The 20,991-nt window shown below is 39.7% G+C and overlaps 1 protein-coding gene across 1 annotated transcript; it reads right to left on the reverse strand.

The window, feature by feature from the left end:
• Positions 1–25: 25 nt before the first annotated feature.
• Positions 26–20,198, reverse strand: LOC108889331 (tumor necrosis factor receptor superfamily member 11B). The gene is made up of 6 exons (XM_018685728.2): positions 20,004–20,198; positions 9,940–10,167; positions 9,012–9,156; positions 3,718–3,930; positions 1,452–1,676; positions 26–1,364 (listed from the first exon to the last, which is right to left on the reverse strand). The coding sequence occupies exons 1-6, from the start codon at positions 20,049–20,051 to the stop codon at positions 970–972; spliced, it is 1,254 nt and encodes a 417-aa protein (XP_018541244.1). The 5' UTR covers positions 20,052–20,198; the 3' UTR covers positions 26–969.
• Between the last annotated feature and the right edge of the window lie 793 nt (positions 20,199–20,991).

Below are 20,991 nucleotides of genomic sequence, written 5' to 3' on the forward strand. Positions count from 1 at the left end.
GGTGCTTATTTATGAAGACAATGAATTTTTACAAACTGATTTTAATCATTTAACATTAGTGTTCACAAGTTACACAAGCTTAAAGAGAACCAGTCAAGCATATATACAATAAAGATCATACATTTAATAATATAAAAGTGATAAAACAAAATATAAAACAATTATCACCTCATGAACTTGCAGCATTTGGAATCCAGTATTTCTGATGAAGTAATAAAAACAAGCCTTTACATATTCAGAAAGTAAAATTATTTTTTAAATAGAAAACAATTGCACTCCTTTGTACATTCATAAAGCTGACAATTAAAAAAAATCAGATGAGCTTTACTTGCCAGCAGTCCAGAACAAACTAACAAACAAAGGAAAACTGTAGAAAATATATGCATTTCATTATGAAACCAAATCCTTCCTCTCAAACAGCGAGAAAGCAACAATAATAAAAACACAATATCTGCCAGCCCATCTTCCATAAAATAGTGTGCTATTTACATATTAAATAGTTTTTCTTTTTTCACAGACTACGGTCAAAAAGTTTCCAGGATTTTTTTTTTTTTTTTTTTACTTTTTGTTTAGGCCTGCCTGGAGTACACAGATGTGAGATTGTTTCTTTCTTTATTTTAAGGCTTATTAGATTCATAACTGCAGGCAGATACTGTACACGGGGAGAAGTTATTAGCATCCCTTGTTATCTCATATAATCAAAACCACCTTATTTTGGCGTAGGGTTTTGATAGAAATCAGAGATGGAAAGAGGAATTTACCTTCCCATCTTGCCATCTTGCCATGACAAAATACCTCTAGGCACTATGTGCATAGCTTGATATCATTTGGTGATATCTTTAAGACCTGACATTATCATGTGACCCATGTCTGTTTCTCTTTCACATACATTTATCTCCCTGTTCATTATTTGACAATGCATTAGTGTCTGTTTGATTGCATCTGTTCCTGTTTGTATCCCCCTTTTCATTATTCATTTAATGGCTTGTGAGCCTTAAAGCACAACTCATCCTGAAGCATACTGACAAACATCTTCTCGTACATCTTGTGTGCGGAGGTGGTTCCTATGATGCGGCTGATCTTCTTCAGGCCTTTCAGCAGATAGCGCGGTGCCCCCTGGCTGCGCAGCACCCTCAGACTGTGAGAGAGACCCTTGGCTAGATCCAGGTCGTAGTTTGCCATCTTCCAGAGGTGAAGAAGCTGCAGGATGTATTGCCTGGGCAGGCAGGTAGAGAACACGGCCCGGACATCCTCCTGCTGAACTTTCACCCCCGGCAGGCTGTTGGAGACCATTAGGAGGTCATCTAGGGTCAAGTTCTTCAGGCCGTTGCAGCGGGAGACCTTCCTCTCGCAGTGGTTCACACCTGGAGGGACAGGACACAAACATTTAAAACACTATTGCAGGACTTGATTAAGAACAGGCTAAAACTTTGCGCAGGTTTTGTTTGTACCTTGTATAATGCCGTACAGCTTGTCCTGGTCTTTGTTCTGCTCCCTCCACAGTCGCAGCAGGTGGAGGACCTGCTGCTGAGGAGAGCAGGCCTTCTTCAGCCTCTCCAGGCTCTTACGATCCACCCTACGCCCCGGAAGACTCTCCAGCAGCCTCTCCAGGGGCACAGAGGACAGTCGCAGCGAGGCCAGAGACTGGAAGACTGCCTCCTCACACAGGGTCACATCTGGAATAAATTGAAAGAGACACCATACCATATTTTTTCTATATATATTGCATAGAAAAAAGAATGTTGAAACAAACTGGTGGCATTGCCGGACATTTGACAGCTTAATGCAAGAAGAAATATCACATCCTTCCTCTTTCAAATAAAAAGCAGAATTTATGAGCAATGACATGCAACCCCGGCCAATTCAGCACACTCAGCGGTTTTCCTGCTGGAGTCTTGTTTGGTCTGGTATGACCAGTAGTTTATGGCAGCAGACATTATCTAATGATACCAAGTCAGTCCACTGATGTAGTTGCACTTTTGATATATTTAAACATTTAATATTTTCCAGCATTTGTTCTATGTGCCCGCAGTGAACACACGTAGATCTGCTGCTTGTGGCATATTATGCAACTGGACTATTGACGCAGGTGATATTGAGACTAGATTGTGATGACATGGTTTGATCTCCACAGAGTCCCGTCAGTCTATTGTATGTCTGGCTTTGTTTATACATGTTTGCATGCATGTTTAGAGGGTTGCCTTGTAATGTGACCACAACAGACACAGGGATTTCCTCTCTCTCTGTTCTCCATCGACAGTATAGATTACTAACTACCGACATGAGTCTGACTAGCTAAACCAAACTGAGCCTGTCTGTGTTTCCCTGCACTAAAGCGACCAGAGCTGCAAGGTCTGCTGAAGCGAACCAGAGTGAGCTGTGATGAAATTTGATGAATTTTCTTCCCAAGTCGCACCAAACATACACCTACAGTGTTTCATCATTACGTGTCCTATGTTTCTGCAAGGCAAGATCTCCTCAGCCTTCCTTATAAGGTTAAAAAAAAAAAAAATCTTAAGAACAGCATTTTCTTCTCTTTCTTTTCTTTTTCTTGAAACCAGGGAAACTTTGTCTCTCATTACAGGCAATTCCAACCGGACACCAGTTATAGTTAAAGCTGAAGATAAAGAAATTGCAGCTGTTATACAATCATGAAACATTTCTGTATTCATGCATGTGTGAAAATATTTTCAGATTGACTTGCAGAACATGACGGGCACCGGTAAACTAGAACAATGTAAGTGTAGTATGATTGACTTTAATAGGAAGAGGATATTAGGCTTGTTTCTCTGATGTCTGGATGTTGTAAGTGCGGCTTGAGCTATAATTGAAACTGATATTCTGGTGGTTACTCCAAATCACGTAGAAACTTTGGGAATCCCAACTGCCTTCAATTTTGCATTTTTGCTCAAAAAAAACCAAAAAAAAAAAAACTGCTTAACTCTTCCAGGATTTGCTGCAGACAATCTGTGGTTGTGTAGTTAGCAGGAAGACAATTTGTGAATGAATATTTGAGGAGAGCATCACCCTCCCAGAGGGATAACGGTTCTGTGTGATTTCTTCTAAGTGCGGTATACAGAATGTATGAGTGTGCCTGGGTTTTTGCATCTGTATGTGTGTGTTCTTCAGTTACTGTGGTTTCTCAGACCTAGAGAATTCAGTGCCATATCTGAGGCTTCTCTTCGAAAATTAATTGTCAGCATCTGTCATACTTAAAGTCTGAGTAACAAAGACCAACCGGCCCATCTCTGGTCTCATTTCTGCTTGACTCAGTTTCCTCTGTTATTGCAGTTTGAGGATGTGACAGTTAGGAGTAATTGATCCATCATGGGTCAGTATGACAGCAGTGCTATAAACACCCCATTCAGCCCTTTTCCCTGGCTTTTCTCTCTTTAGCATTGGTTTTCAGGAGAATTTGGAGAAGAATGGAATCTGGACAATGAACCTGACCAAGGAAATCCCCTGCCTTCAGGAATGAAAATGACCACATGTCTGAAATAATTCAGTTCTGACTCTTTATGTTGTTGACAATTGAGGTTTACTCAAAATCATTATCATGTGTGTGTATGTGTGTGTGTGTGTGTTGTGTATACACTGCACAGATGATTTCTACCCTGATTCCAGCCTCCTTTTGGTCCTAAAACCTTCCATATGATTGCTATTAGAGATTGAGCCCTTCTACAGCACGTTGTAGTCTACAGTATAGTATGTTCTCACCAGTGTGGCACAAAGTGTGATGCTGAGAGCACTCCAGTGTTTCCGTCTTGTGCTGACTACAGAGACTATCTGAAGTGGATGTGCCCCATCTCAGTGTCTTCAGGCCCAAATCTGAGCAGTTTCTGTGGGGCTGACACGGCTCGGTAGAGGAGCCGCCAGGAGAGAAATGCCCGGCAGGACAGTGCTCGCAAACAGTGTCACTCACTGGTGTACCTGGATGAGATAACACATAGGATGGCATGTTTATTTTATGAATGAAAAACAGATTCTGAAATAAGTCATACATTTTAAGATGATTGGTGTCATATTCTAATCTATCAGAAAACACCAAACCATACATATTCTTTACTATCACAAGTTACATCTCATACATCTCAGCATTTTCCAGCGTGTGAACATGATATGCACCATTTAGCTCATCAAGCAGGATGATGTGATTCCAAGAACTACAACCACAGCGACATGTGATGAGCGATCAGGGTGGCAGATGACTGTGTGATTCTGAGAATGACTCACTTTGGTCTTACTCACTACATCACTGCCGTAGTTTCTATATCTTGTGTTCAGACCACAAAACTCAAACACCAATACTATTACAACGGGCAGCTTCAACCGCACCGCAGTGTGATATGTCAGCCAATTTTTCTGACAGACTGACAGGAAGAATCAATGAAAACCCCAATCTCACAAATATGTAAATTTTTTTTGTAAAATAACTGTTGTAAAACATAAGTGAAACTCTTCTCAGATCTTAAACTAGAACATTATGTGCAATAATTAAGTACAAATTTATATAACTATAAATTCATTTTAAATTGTACTAAAATAAAATGTCAGTCTAAGTTGATATTATCATATAATGATTGTCACTTCATAATAAGCAATAAAGTAATGATAATGAAAAATTAAATTGTAATATCTCGCATTATATATCTTTCAGTTTGTGTTGTAATAATGATGTAATAATGTGACCTATTTATTTAAATGAAAACATCATCTGAGCAACATTTGAACTCATTTACAGTAATACTAAATCATACTGTAAGTTACACAATTATTCAGCAGTTACCATGATGACTTTACAGTAAACCATATAACCTTCTGGTATATGACTTGCAGCACACATGGCGATAAGCACATGTAATGGGTCATATCCTCTTTTTATTTTTATCTCTGAAGTGTAGAAGTGAAAGCATTGTGGGAGGATGAGCCATGTGCCTATCAGATTTAACCTTTGACTAATTTCCTGCTTTCAGGGCACTGTGTGTTCTTTCTTGAAAACATTTCACCATTTAACATGTAACCACCAGCTGATATGCATACAGCAAAGTGCTAATGTTTCCTGTACCACTGATGACAAAGGATGTACAGTGCGGGTCTGAAAATGTGTCAGCTTACCTACAATATGGTTTAATATGCTGACATCTATCTTTTTTTCTTCTTAGAATTTCCTCTATCTGTGCAAAATCAGCATGTTAGCATTTTACTATCATAAGAAATAGTTAAGATATTAAAGCAGTGGCACTAGTTCTACTGTCTTAATTAATTGACTATATTAATTAACTAAATTGGCTGCGATTAGATGCATAAATATATATATAAATTAAAATCTTTAATGTTATTTTTTCAAGCAAAAGTGATTTAAAAATCACTCAGCTTCTCAACTGTGGGGATCTGCTGATTTTCTTTGTCTAACTTATTAATGTCTTCTTTTAACTGTTTTCTGATTTTGTATTGTTTTGTTTACAGCTTTCTTTTACTGCCATCTTTGCCAGGTCTCCCTTGCAAAAGAGGTTATCTCAATATAGCTTACCTGGTTAAATAAATATATAAAAATAAAATCTTGGATCTATATTTCTTTGATTTCTTGGATAAAACAAGCAATTTAATCACATTAAATTGTGCTTTAGGGAATTTTGATAGGAACTGTGCAGACAAACAGTCAATCAGTCAAGAAAATAACCACAAGATTAATCCAAAATCATTGTTGACGACCTCATATAAAGGGAAAACTTGTACTGTTTCATTCAATAATTTGTTGGTTCTCTCTTATATACTGTGTTCCCCTGTGTCTTCCATGGATGCTACTGGTCAATAAAACCAGTTCTCAAAAACACAGATGAACCAGCTAGAAAGACTTAAGAAAGAGAAAAAAGAGAGTCAAAACTAGAAACAGACAGATCAGGATATCAAGGAATGGAGTCATAAAAGGCATGTGTTGTTGGGAGACTGAACCATGGGTTTTCTAACATCCTGTGGTTTAAAGGTCTAAACCACAACTCAAGGCATTACATAATAAGTCCTTCAGCTTCGAGGAGGGGAATCCCCTGAAATGCTGTCTCATGTCTGCAGAGTTTCATTAGACTTTGATTGTAGATCCACAGTGGAGGAATTTATGGAAAATTCTGTGTCTTCTCTGAACAGTGTCAGCACTGCAGGGGTCAGATAATGACAAGCATCCAGGGAAAATGTTGTTTGATCTATGCAGCAGCTGGATTCTGGTCTCAGGTCTAAGATGAAGTCATGAGAAGTGTAGTGCCAGTCTGTGCTGTGGTTCCAGTAGAAATATCAGATTATGTTCACTGGAATGTTGAAATTCAGCATCAGCCTGTCTCTGAGTTGCCCACAATCGCTAGTGACACACTGAGAAGAGAATCTGCAAAGAATATCAGGTCATATATCCACCATGCTAATGACATCCTTGGTTGCGCCTGGCTTAGAAATTAGATGGCATTTGGTGCTGTATTGTGTAATGACTGACGCCGATGTTGACACCACAACAGAAAAGTGATTCCAAATGACAAAAACATTACTCACATGTTCTAGTCTACTCCTCAGAGAAAGAAAATCATTTCACATACATGTGCAGATAATTGTGGACTGAAGTGATGGTCTTAGTGTTTGTTAGGACTCAAACAGCAGCAGTCAGAGTAATCTGCAGCTATCTGAGATCTGACTAAGAAATCTTTCACACGACTACAAAGAAATCTTTATGGTAGATAGTATATTTGAGTCTGTTCTGTCTGTTTAGCCCAGCTTCAGTATAATCTAAGAGGAAGACCAACTCCAGGAATGTAGAGTGAAAGGTTATAGCATTTTACTGAGACAATACAAACAGGGGATATGTGTCTTTAAAGTTTCCTCTTATCCTGTAAAATTATGTATAATGATGTACAAAGAGGAACAAGTGATTAGGCACTTTGCAGGACAGTCATACCTTTTATCTGACAGCTATATAACATATATCACAATCACTGAAACCAGCACCGGCTGATTCTCCTGCAGACGGGAGCTTGAGAATTCAAGGGAACTGAGCTTGACTTTTAAAGATGAGCTAACCTTTTCTAAGGAATTTTACAATTTTAGGATTGATTTTACGTTTGTTTAAGGCTGACAGACACTGTACTTTTGCAGAACCTATCAACAATTTAGTATTATCGCAGGTGGAACCCACAATGTATGATTTATTCTAATATTACTCACATTAGTGGTATGTACTGAAGAGTATTTACAGCTCCTGTAAAAACAGATTTGAATTTGTCACCTTCCTTATTGCAGAGAAACTCCCCATAAGTCAAACACAACAAGAGTCAATCAAAACTGGAAGATAAACCTACGTGTGTACAGTGGTATGAGGAAGTAAGGTTTGCAATCAACGGAAAAACACACAGAATCATTCAGATTCATTTGATTTACATTACACACAGGTGAAATAAATTAAATATTAATCTCTTATGTGATGCCGGAGGAAACACCCTTATGGTGTGATGTGCTATGACAGCATGGGATGTAATAAAAGAGACTGAGCCAGACAAATTCAATCACATGGTTATTACAGGAAGTTGTACATCAATGGAATTAAATGATGCTGCATTGGAATTACTCACATGACACAGTCAACGCACACATAAAGATGTATTTGGAAGTTATGGGGTTTGTGGAAAATTTCACATTCTCGATTTCCACACTATAACAACGTGACAATGACTTTTTACTACCAGCACCACTTTATGAAGCAAAATCTCCAAGTTTTCCACTCTGGACAGAATCATGCTGTTACATCATCTTCACATTACTCTTCCTTTTTGAAAATTTTCCTCTAAACTTATTCTCTTTTGACCAAGAGCCATTCAGAGCCCATTAAAACTTAATTCATTTCTCTCCTAATCATATCCACAACTCTAAATCATTTCTGACAACATACTATTGCAAATTAAGTGATGAGTTACATCACTTTATAAAGCTGGAAATCACATAACTGAGAAAGATCTGTTATACACACACCCAGTGTACTTGTCTAGAACTACAACCACAGTGTATCACACTGTGATGTTTAAAGCAACACTGCCCCATGGCAGAGAAGGTCAGGTGTGGAAATATACACACACACTCATACACACACTCAAAATCACTCTCTCACTGTTTCTCTTTGTCATAAAAATTCAAGATGAGGGTAAAAGAAGGAAACAGAGGAAATAATAAACGGATCAAACAAAAAAAAAAAGGATTATTAGCTATGATATATTTCTGTTCCTTAAGCTAAACCTCAAAACGCAATTTGTCTGTGTGTGCGTGCATGCATGTGTGTGTGTGTGTGTGTGTGTGTGTGTGTGAGAGAGAGAGAGAGAGAGAGAGAGAGACAGACAGACAGACAGACAGACAGACAGACAGAGAACTTTCCTGCTTTTCTAAGAAAGAGTCAAAGTTGGAAAAGAGACATCTGCATCTGGAACAGATCTGAATCATGTACTGAATCAGAGGGATACAAAAGAGACAGAATGGCTTCCAGTGAAGTGACAGGACGGCTTAATGTGAAAGTGTGGATCTGTAACTGATGTGTGTCTTTGCTTTGGCAGCATAATGGCTCCTTCCTGACATGCCAGTCCAACATATTTGGAACTGAACTGATTTAAGACAGTGAAGGAGTAAAGCAGAGAGAGGAGAAGATTCAAGGAGAGGCAAAAATACACAACATTTCTACTCAAAATACTGAAAGCACATATGTATGGTCACAAACATACTCACAGATCCACATATATTACATTTAAGAGATAAGATTGAGACGATGGGATTTCTATTCACTGACCTAAATCAGTGCTTCCTCCCAGGCTGTGTGCTGACTGAATTCCTAATCTTCTCTGGAGTAGCACAGATACCTATGATACTGTTATTCATTGGTCTTCCGATTGAAATCTAATTTATATGCTGACCGGATCTAAAACAAAGGCAGCCTGCCAGCAGAAGTGACTTCACCTCATAATAATCTTAATATTAATGTTAATCTGAGTACTTACCTAAAGCTGTCACTCCGTAGCCAGGCAGACAGGTACTGTGTGCGATGCAGAACTCCACCACTAGGTGGAAACCTGGAGCACACTCACACAGTTGGTCATGAGTGCTGTTGCAGTTCTGTTTGACTAGTTGTTTCTCCCTACACACCTGGACACAACAAACACAGAGGGGTACTGTCACACACCAAAAACCTATTGATAATGGGCGTTGATACATTTATACAAGAACGTATGGTGGAAGACTTTGTTAATATGGACATAAATGCACAGGAAACATGCATAGTAATGATTTGTAAGACAAAACACAGGTAATAGTGAGTATCATGGTGCTGCTGTTTCCCCTAACATATGGTTAACAGGCATGCTAAAACAGGAGTATAAAAATACCTCATGGGGGACATAACAATATATAGAGCTGACAAGTGGTCATATTACATAATTTATCCCAAGTGGCAAAGAAGAAAACATCAAAACTCTGGGGGAAGATCAGTCTGCCACAATGATCACATTCAGACTTTATTTTTAGTAACAACAATTGAAGTGGAAACACTGGTTTCAAAAAATGACAGATGCTTTGCCAGAATGTAAACAAACAGTATGGTCATGCATCTAAGGGAAGGACACCAGAAAAGCCGCAAAGGAGTGGCATAAAGGCAAAGCCGTAGGATAAAAACATTAAAAGGATATTGAACTTCAGCAGAGTTCCTGTCCACGTTATGCTGTAATTTCAGACTTGGTCGATTCACTGAAGTGTGAGTACACAAAGGAGGTACTTCTTACATTAAAAAACTGGTGTTTCTCATGAAAGCTGAAGTTATACTACTTAATGCATAGAATGCCTGACAAAAAATTAATCTTAGGGGTCTATTAGGAAGAAAACCAAATAATTCAATATTAAAATGATGTGTAGAAGCTTTGGCTTCATACATACCAAGGTGCAATATTGGCATGTGTCCCCCCAGTGCCAGTTCTCAGCAAAATGCCTCTCGGGACAGGGCTGGCACTCCGTGGGTGTGTCAGCGGTGCAGTGTCGTTTCACGGCCGTGCCGGGAGGGCACTGGTCACACAGAAGGAGGTCAGATGTCACAGGGTCACGGTACTGGTACTTTGGTGGCACGGCCTGCTGCTGGAAGGCCCAGGAGAGAGAGGCTGTGAAGAGCTGTAAGAGATGGAAAGTAGCGCTGAGTCAACAGCAGTGACAAAATCTCTAATGAAACCCATCTCGTGCGCAACTCCTCTTTGGCTTAAGGTTCAGATATTTTTATATTTTGGAGCAGTCACCAACCCAAAGCTTCCAGTAAGTAAGAGTTGAAAGAAAGGTCAGAGCTGTAAAGTTGAAGCTCCTGGTGGACACACAGTGCTAAAGTGATTTCCTCTGCTCTACAGAGCGCAGCTCAGGGAGTCAGGGAAGAAGCTCAGGAGCAGTTTTGTGGACACAGATAAGTGCACAGGACCAACCTTTTAAACAATGTAAGTATATTTTTAATCTTTCTATATTTGTTGGAGGCAATGTCAACCCTTTAAAATGCCTCAAATCATAATGATTACTTTGCTAAATGCTGTGAGCATGATTTTATCCTGATTATTAGACCTGATTAGGGTTTCAAATTCAATTTCTTGCACAGCATCTTTTCTTGACATTCCAAAGCTTTTAAATGAATTCAGATGTTTCAGTCATGCCAATATTCTGCAAATATTAAATTAAAATAAAAAGTATATGACACTGGATTACAGACATTAATTGCGCAGCCCTGTGTTCTCTGACCTCACCAGTGATCTCTACTCATGTCAGCAGCTCTCTAAGATAGGCCGCTTTCAGCTGTAGCTGACGTGATTCGATGGTGATCTACAGCACTTTAATAATGCCCTGGAGTGAGAGCACACCACACCCATATATCTTTTTCCCCCCTAAAAGCAACCCATCCATATGGACACACTGTAAAGTGGGTGGCTGCAATTGAGCCTCTGAGACGGACATATGTAGCCATTTCCTCAAAAACAAGCCCATGTATCATCGCCTTGAGCTGGAACTGAAGAGCTTTGGCCAAACTTAAATCTAAGATATCAGTTGGTGAGCATGTTTGACATGCAGCCATGCAGCTGGTCGAGGCCACATGCAGACCAGATGTCACACAACAGGCTCCTTCCACCCTAAAGGCCCTCAGCCATTGGCTCTGTGGACTTTCCCGTTGGCCAGGATACATCCTCACTGCTTGGACAAACTAACAATAGTCCGTCCTTCCATTGTGTGTGTGAATGTGTGTGTGTATGCTTGTATGTGGTTTTCTGCTCTCTGCCATGTTTGTGTGTGCATCTGCAAAAATAAATGAATCCATACAACAAACAACTACAAAACATTCATGCATGTGCGTGCAGGGAGTGCACGCATGCAGAAACGAGCACGCCGCTTCACATGTGTGTGTGTGCATGTTTGTCGGTGTTCATGTCCAATTACCGTCTTCCACAGTGTTGGTCTGTGTGCTCTGCGGTCTCCTCTCCTGGCTGCTGTTCATAAAGAGAACTGTTGGAGGTTACTGGGCTTTCCCCATTCACCACCAGAATACAAAACACTCTGTTCTACAGTTTACCCGCTGCACACCATTGATCTCCTTTCTGCTTGTGTGTATTTGTGCTCATCCCATTTACCTTAGAGTACATAACTTGCAACTACAAAACACTATCTGTGAGAGTTTGTATATGAGTGTATGAAACAAAAGAAAAAGTGTGTTTTTAGGGTGTATGTATATATGTGTATGGGAGCTAGTGCATTTCTAACTCACTATTACAAAATATTTAATCGTAGAAATCTTTTCGTCAAAATGTATGTGTGTTTATATGGGTGTATGTTTGTCTGTGTGGATGAGACAATGTGCAGTGCAGCTGTGACTTCCCCATCTGCCATACTGACCTGATCCTCTGTTCATGTATGTGTGTTACTGCCTTTGAGTTCTCCCTTAATAATTTATTAAACCCCTGTTCTAAACATTATTCATTTTTAAGGGGTGATCTACCAAATGATGCAAGACACAAAAGAAGAAAAAATTGCGTAGGTTAAATTGGAATTCTTCTATTTCTGTTTCCTTTTGCACAGGAGGTCATTGAAAAAGATAGTAAAAATAGACGAATGGGTTTTACACACCATAATAGAAACCCAAGCTTCAAACAGCCTGGCGAGCACAGCGGTTTTCCCGGCAAAACCTATCGACCTCTGAGCACAGCATTTGGTGGAAGGCTTTCATCCACAGCGACTCACAGTGCACTACTCTGGCTGCATGTGTTTGTTTGTAGCATGGGTGGCCCCAGTGGGAATCAAACCCATAATCATAGTCTTGCTCTTCAAATTAAGAAGTGTATGTACACACTATTAAGCCGTGAGACCACATCTAATCAATTCAGGAACACCAGGAGGGTGGAGCGCACTGAGGCACTGACAGAGGGTCACCTGGGTTTTTGCAAATCTGGGTATGGTCACACTTGTTACTTCCACTTTAATCTTTGGTTCGAGTCAGGATGAGTTTGCTGACAGAAGTGGACCCTCCTCTGTCATCAGAGTGAACACATGTGGCAGCGGTCTGGTTTGCACTGTTTTTCAAATCCTTCATACAGAACATTGGTTTGGCTGCAGCCACAATATATATAAAGCAAAGATATTAAAGGAAAGAGTAGGTAAGAGTAATGCAAGTTTAAAAAATGATCATAAAGATGTTCATGATAAGAAATCTTTTCTGATTTCATGCACCATAAACCTGTATAACAAAGTAAATGGAGCATGCTGCTAATAAAAAAAAAAAAAGGTCATCACTGGTGAACCATGTGAGCTAACACTGAATACCATTGTAGTTTGGTATCAATTAGCCTCTACATTCTACACCTTGCTTTGAGGAGGATGTTCAACAGACACATCCAGTGAGACCTAACCCATTTCTAATTAAAACAAGCCAGTGGCTTTTACTTGAATAGAGTCTGACATCCTGTCCACAGTGGGAAATTGAGCCAAACTTAAGTCAAGTGGTGAACAGGTACGATCTCCCATGAGAAGTGCATAACTGAGTGATAGCCAGAGACTTAAACTACCAAAATCAAGCCCAACAAGTTCAAAAGTAAAAGACTTAGAAGTCCAAAACCAGCGTTTGCCTCTGCTATCCAGTGAGGGTGTGACTGTGAAAATAGCAAGAATTCTAAACAGTTTGGCATGTTTGTTACCGCGACAGCACTTCCTGCTCCTGAGGCCAGGTATCATGAGGAGTATACGCCGTTCAGGCCTTGTTTTCTGTACATGAAAACCACTAAACCGTTCGCACTCCGAGCCCAACAGAGTGAATTACCACATGTGGCTGCGGAGACCACTGCTGCTCAGCAAAGATACATTTTGTTGCTTTAAATTTATTATTCTATGACATACCACATAAAATTGTTCCATTGAAAAGGCTGGGAAATGTTACATTTCTTAAGTAGAATTTATTAGTTATCTGGAAATGTCACTCTTCAGGCAGAACCACACTTTTCTAAACCAGCCAGCACAGTAGCTTTCTGCTACAGAAGACAAGAAAAACTGTCAACTTTTTAAGACCTAACTTATTGGGAAGACGTCCTGTGGTGTGTGAGAGTCCATCTATCAGCAGCTAAAAGAGATATTGAACTTTTCACCCTCCTTGTCGCCTTGGAAGCTGCCATCTGACGACATCACGGACAACCGCTGGAAACCCAAATTACACAGCAGCTAGGGGCCACTGACAGCCATAATTATACTGTTAGCATCATCAGAGTGAAACGAGAGGCATATCCTACATGGAGCTCTGCCAGCTCAGAGGAGAGGATGGATGAAAGAATGAAGGTAATGATACAGTCTTACCTTCCCTAAGCATCTACTGTGAAGATGCCCTTCCTTGAGCAAGGCACAGCGGCTGCTATTTGAATGATTGTAACTGATGCTTGTTGATCATTCAGTTGCCTTTTCCCAGATATATAATGGTTAAAATTAAAAAAGACAATATATTTACATTAGTTAAATCAAGTACATCTGATACAGTTTGCTTATGTGATCTGTGCCAGTAAATCCCATTTGAATCGAGTTGAGGGACAACCTTGTGTTTATGCAGAGCAGAGACAGTTTTTACCAGTTCTTTAACAAAGAACACATGTTATTCAACAGATGTCATCCTCTTGAATGAAACAAACAACAGTGCAAGTGTATTCCAGTCTGCAAGTGTGGTGATACACAAGGCCGTGCCGGATCGAGGAGATGGACCACGCTTCCCACAACAGGCAACACACGCGAGACACAGTGAGAAATCCAGTCAGATGTTTACTGGAAGTGAGGTGTTGCACCGACCTTTTCTTTAACTGCTGCTTGTCCAGTGTGTGTCTATGTGTATAGATATATTTTGACCAGCAACACATTTAATATCTCTGGTTTTAATTCCTAAAATAATGCCAGTCCTTCGCCTAGAGATGGTTTTTAAGACCTCGGAGGGCTTTTGTTTTTCTATGTCCTGTCAGTTGCCAAAATAATATCTGTAGTAATGTAAAATGATGACTTAGTATTTTGGTGACACAGGATCAACTGCATTTGAGCACTGCATGACAGATGGGCTGTAGCGGCATAACTACAGAGTTCAGACACCTGACAAAAATAGCCTTAAAAAAGATCACACATGCTTTCCATATGAGTTTATAAAGGGAGCAGCATCTACAGATAGTAGGTGGTACTGTGCTTATTAATTTTACATATCTGTAAAAACAAAGAATTAATAGGTGTAAACTGAGGCTAAAATGCTTTTCACTGGGAAGTTTGCACCGACAAGACACTAAAAACTGTGCAAAAAAGCACAAGGCCAAAGACATTTTGATTAGTTTTAATGTGATACAAAAGGTAAATAGATAAATATGATACAGAAGTTTAGCAGTTAGGGTAAAAAGCAGGGTAAAAAAAAAGTCAAAAAAGAGCATACAACAACTTAATGTAATTCAGTAAATCACATTTAAATGATATAATAGTAAACATGCCCTCCCTTGTGTTGGCAGCAGAAATATTGAAAAATGCATTAGCCGCAGTATTTAACTAACTTCCAACAGATAGGGTTGAGGCTCAGGGTTACACTGAGCTGTGGCGCCCACTGAAATTCAAAGACAGAGGAGAATCAGAGTTTGGCTTGCCTGAGGTCAGCTTTAAATTAATGGCATGAGGAGAAGAGCCATGGCACAAAGGGACCAAACCACACTACACCAGCTTATCCACCATGCACATGGCTTCAGTTAACTGTAAAACGCAGGTGGTCTGAGGGGGGATTCCAACTCTTGGGAGTGTGTGTGCATGTGTGTGTGTGTGTAACTGTGTATGTGAGTGTGTGTGTGTTGGTTCATGTGAATATGGAATATGGTCTTTTTTCACTCATACAGAGACAGAGAGATACTATGGGACACAGTGCCTTGTTACATCATTACAGTTATTCATAATCATAGATGAAATTCAACATTTACTATTTCAATAATGTGAGCAATGTTCACTCCACACACTCCCGTTATCTCAAACCACAAGTGCTTCTGATTTTTAAATTGCTGCAAAATATCTTTAAAGATAAAACTGAATTACTGAGTCATTTTTGGGAAAACTCTGTGAAGATTTTAATACTGCTTAGTTAATACTGTTTAGTTAACTAAACCCAGACAGTCTGCCAGTGTGTTGCAAACCAAGCTGAATCTTTGAGCACATTTTTTTAGATCTATTTTCTCATGTATAATGTGCATGTCATACCACTTAGAGAGGATACATTGATTAATTGACTGTTCAATGCAAAAATGAGCTCTCTGCCTTTCTTAATTGTGATATTTGCTCATTCTCTTTCTTTTCCAAGATATTAAACTGAATATCTTTGGGTTCGAAGCTGTTGGTCAGACAAAACAAGCAATCTGAATGACTTCACTTGGGTTTAAAAAAAACAATTGACATTTTACAAACCTGACGATCAGTTGTTTAATAGAGAAAATAATCATAGCTTACGGTCCTGATGTCGATTTTTACAAGCAGAAAGATTTTTTTAGCTCTTCTCCCTTGGTCCAGGCATTCAGATCAATGACTCTTTTGAAACAAAGAGAAAAATCATCCAGTGTTACATTAGTACAACCAGTAGTTTGTAACTCAAGTGCTGTACTAAAGTATATTTTATGCTACCTTACACTTCTAATCCCCTACACTTCAGAGAGAAATGCTTTTTACTCCACTACATTTATCTAACAGCTATATTTACTTGTTACTTTTTTTTAGATTAAGATGTAAAAAAGAAAACATGTAATAAACTCATAAAACATAATGCATTGCTTAAGATTAAAGTAGATGTTTCTTTCACATCTTTTTGACTTGAGACCTCTTACAAAAATGCAGTGTCTATTTGGGGCTCATGGTCACAATTATGATAGGAGTTGTTAGCAGTTCAATCAAAGAAACATTTCCCCTTTAAACATCTGTTTAAAGTCCAAACATGTGAAATTATCCACTATTTAAAAAAAGCAAATATCCCCCCCAAAAAAGAATATAACTTTGTGAAGCACAACTTTCCTTTTGATCTTTGCCACAACATTAATCATCTCCAAACCTTTCAGATTTATCTTGCAACTTGCTGGAAGGGGGCCAGACCCCCAGGTTGGGAACCACTGGACAAAACTGCATAACTGTATATAAAATAATTCAAAGCAGCTACAACTGAGCCCTTCTGCTGTGTAAAAAGTACACTTTGCTGATAATGCTTCAGCACATTTACTATTTACTTTTATCTGTCTGTGTGTTTTGTGTGACTTTTACTTGTCATAGAGTGTTTATACAGCATGATATTGATAGTTTTACTTAAGTAAAGGATCTGAGCACCTCTACCTCCACTGGATACAGCACAATAACTTAGACTGCTGTGTTAAACTGTTATGGACAGATATGGATATGGGGGAAAAAAGAAGTAGGTGCATTTATCCAAACTTTACACATTTAAACAGGAGGATTTATGAATCATATTTTCTGACTGACAATATTCCATGCAAAATAATCCAAACCCTCCTCATGTTCTAACACATCTATTGTCAGATAAACTTTCACCAGAGACATTTGCATCACATCAGTCATGCTGTTTTTAATATGACTCATACAGTAGTGAGATAAAAACAAAGATGAGGGCCTGTGTGTGACCATGACACTAAATACAACAGCTGGATCTATTTTGCCTACTCTCTCTCTGCTCTTTCTGCCTGTTAATCACTCAGCCCTACACACACACTTACACTGGATCAATGAGTTCATCACAATTGTGCCACACACATTCCCGCCCACACATACTTCTGCTATCAGTAGTACTGTTGATAGAAAAGGGGAAGTTAGGTGTGCAGAGGTAATCGTTGCTTTGTGAATAAACGTTTGTACTTGTTTGTTTAAAACATGTTGATCCTGTATGTTTACACACCCTCTGTATGTTTCCCTCCCCCATGGTCACACTCACTTCCCCACCCTTTCTCCACCTGAAATCGTGCGGAGTCCGTTTGGTCAAGTGACCTCTCCGTAGCTTCGCTTGTCTGCGTGTGAACATGGCGCTAGATTTAGGGAAGTTGGCGGCTGATGCCAACGGACACACCAGAGAGTACAGGAGAGGAGGTGCACAGATAAAGACAGCAGATAAAAGATAATACATAATGTGCATGTGTGTGTGTGTGTGTGTGTGTGTGTGTGTGGTTGGATGGATGGATGGATGGATAACAGGCAGCTCAGCTAACTGCCTGATTTGCTGGCAAAACAAGTAAGAGAGGTATAAAATATAAGCTCCTCAGAACCTCACTTTTCCACCACACAAATCACATGCAATATGTCCACACAAAAACAAAAAGACAGGCAACATTAACTAATAATTTAGATTTCTGTTCCACTGACATCATCCTGGGCACGGACCCAAACAAAAAGTGTGTGTTCTCTGCAGACAGAAAAACCACATGTTTCAGGAGCACGCAGAGAAACTAGGAAGAGCACACAGGTGTATGAGGTGCATTTTCCGCTGAGCTTCTGAGCCAAAACAATGTTTTGGGTGCAAAATTGCAGAGTGTCCCTTCAACATAGAATTACTTACAGACAGACTGAGTGGCTAGGTGTTTGACACGCACAAAAACAGGCGCAAAGGTATTGGGGATGCAGGGGGGGTGTAGATTGACTTATTGGCTAGATGTCAAGACTGACTGAGTGGTTGGAAGACTGACTCATTAGTTGGCTAAATAGATGCTTGTGTGGTTGGCCAAATGACTGGCTGACATGAATGTAGGATAACAACAGGAACACTACGTCAGAAACACAATTGTAACACCATAATATTTTAGGTTAAGTGTAGTGTACAGACTGCAGTGAGGTAGAGGAAACACTCTGTATGGATGGTAGCACATTAAATCGTGGCAGCAAGTGCACATGGACACACGCATTCATTTGTATTTCACTGCCTTGTATACATACTCATAAATAGGTAACACATCTAACACCCAACTTACTAACTAACCTCTCTCCCACACACACGGACAAACACACATGCAGTTCACAAGGCTAGATAGTGGGTCCAGTGTTTAGTATCATGTATAATCTGTCTCTGCCCTGATACACATCTGTACATGAATGTATGCAAAACCTGCAAAGGCCCCAACACAGCTCAACATGCAAAACACCCCAAAGGAAATGACTGCTCTTAGCCCAGAGGCATACATTTAAAAACCCCTTGAGAGGCGTTGTAGAACAAATAAGTGTAAAGACTGACCCACAGTAAACACCAACTGCCGGCAACACACCACATGACTCTATTTTCAGAGTGTTAAGTTTCATTCATTTCAAGTGTGCTACAGTAAAAGCAATGAAATGTGACCCAGAGTAAACTTTCATTCATTTATTTGAATGATAGATCTCGTTTGTTGGTCTATTTTGCAGATAGTGAGCGTTCACACTAGTGAATACAATGATCAGATAAGCATGAGCTCTGTTCATCATCACAGGCCTCCACTATAAACAAAGACTAAATTCTCACAATCATTTAGCACTAAGAAACATACTACAATTGATAACTGCTGTAATTTGTGATTTATATATAGGCTATTATAGCTAGCTATAATCTCATGCAACAGCTTCACAAATTATGTTAGTTAACATTGAATCATGCCTCTGAAACAGCCTCAACACAAACTGAGTAATACCTGCACCGCAGGGCTGCTAATATGGAACTGCATCATATTGTCAAGTGTTCCTGTTATTTTGTCCACACCTTCTACATCATAAATATTGACGTCAGCCTCAACAAACTTAGGTTTAGGTTCACTGGCGGCATTACACAGCAGACAATCCACACCAGTGAGAAAGAGGAATCCCTGTACCTAATGGAAATGTCATGCAAATATACTAAACAAATACCGTAGCCTAAGATAGGGCAGGAAATTTACTTTGAGCTTTTAAATGCATCAAACGTCAAATGTCATTTTTGATACAAGTAAAAACAGGTACTGTTTAGGGGGGAACTTATGTAGCGCCCACATGGCATTACGATTCATGACTGAACCTACACTGTCAGGGATCGTTGCTTTTCCTCAAACCCAGTGATGGAGTAAACAACTGCCACCGGAACGTCAGATCATCAGGAGTGACTGCACCTACTTCAGAGGTCACTGTGACTGTAATGCACTGACTGATTAGTGGCCCCTGTAATGAGTTAGACACCATCCAACTACCTGCTCTAACGCATGCTGTTCAAAACTTTCCCTTTTTGTGTTATTCTTTATAGTGAGTACTTCTAGACTAAGGCGAGTGATCATAACCAAATGACTGAAACCGCGTGTAGCGCAATAATAATCCACGTCTCGCAAGAATCCCTTGTAAGAAGAAAGAGGGAGAAAGTAATTTAAGTGCATAAAATGTCATTCCTTCAGAAAGGAGTGTCCCGCGGATCAGTTCGGGTCCGCAAATCACGAAGAAGGGCAGCAGATACTCTAGTTACTCACCACTATCAGTTTCATGGCCGGGTTGGATCTCGCAATCCGAGAGCTCATCTCCACTGCGTAAAAGTGAACTGCGATGTGATTGGAATCTCCATCACAGAACTGTACTTATACAGTACAGAGAGGGGGAGAGAGAGAGAGCATGTGCCCACCCACTTCGCGCAGCCCTCTCTCTCTTTCTCTCTCTCTCTCTCTCTCTCTCTGCCTCTGTGTTTCTCCTTCTGCCTTCCTTCAGTCCCTAAAAATAAATTGTTGCATCCTCACTAGTTGCGTTGCGTGATTACGCAAAGTAGTGAGTGGTGTGGGCGACATCAGAGGAAACAAAGCGGGGGTCTGAAAAGCAGCATTCAGTGATCGTCAGATGATGGGAATTCATTCATGAATTCAGTCGGATGTACTCGACTTTCCAAGGCACACAAATATTCCCCTGAAAAATCCCTAAAAAATGGGACATTTTGGAGGAATAGTGTGATGTGAACATGTTATCCTGCCATGACAATGTGTATAGGAATAAAACATCAATCACAAATACAAGAGTTTTTCTTTCTAGCGAAAAAAAATGGAGAAAAGAAAGACAGTAACTTATTTGTTTAATATATTCTTGACTACTGAAACACTGAGGCAGAATAATACACTAACCAACACAATTTCTATATGTAATATAAGTTGAACAGTGTGAACAAGAGGTTTTTATATGACAACCAGCCTGTATAACACCTGGTGTGTGTGTTGACTCCAGCTTTGACAGCATGCAAGGACAGTGATTGACAGCTGTTTATTTGGACCAGCCAAAGTCATATAGTAAGACAGGTTCTGCTTATTTGAACACATGTGCTCAGGGAATTTTGAAATGTTGTCTCAGTGTGGATGGACAACTGCATCCATGTGTGGAGAAGAACTGATTTAGCCTTGAGATACAAAAAAATCAAAGACCCAAATATTGCCCATCTCAAAACTGTGGACCATCACAGCTTCTGGATGGTTGTCCACA

Source organism: Lates calcarifer, linkage group LG15, assembly GCF_001640805.2.
Source record: "Lates calcarifer isolate ASB-BC8 linkage group LG15, TLL_Latcal_v3, whole genome shotgun sequence".
Classification (NCBI taxonomy): Eukaryota; Metazoa; Chordata; class Actinopteri; family Centropomidae; genus Lates; species Lates calcarifer.

Coding starts and splice junctions, on each gene's coding strand:
- LOC108889331 (XM_018685728.2), bottom strand. CDS start 20,051: ATGAGCTCTCGGATTGCGAGATCCAACCCGGCCATGAAACTGATAGTG. Junction 3,931..9,011: donor CTACGGAGTGACAGCTTTAG/GTAAGTACTCAG, acceptor TATCTCATCCAG/GTACACCAGTGAGTGACACT. Junction 1,365..1,451: donor GCTGTACGGCATTATACAAG/GTACAAACAAAA, acceptor CTGTCCCTCCAG/GTGTGAACCACTGCGAGAGG.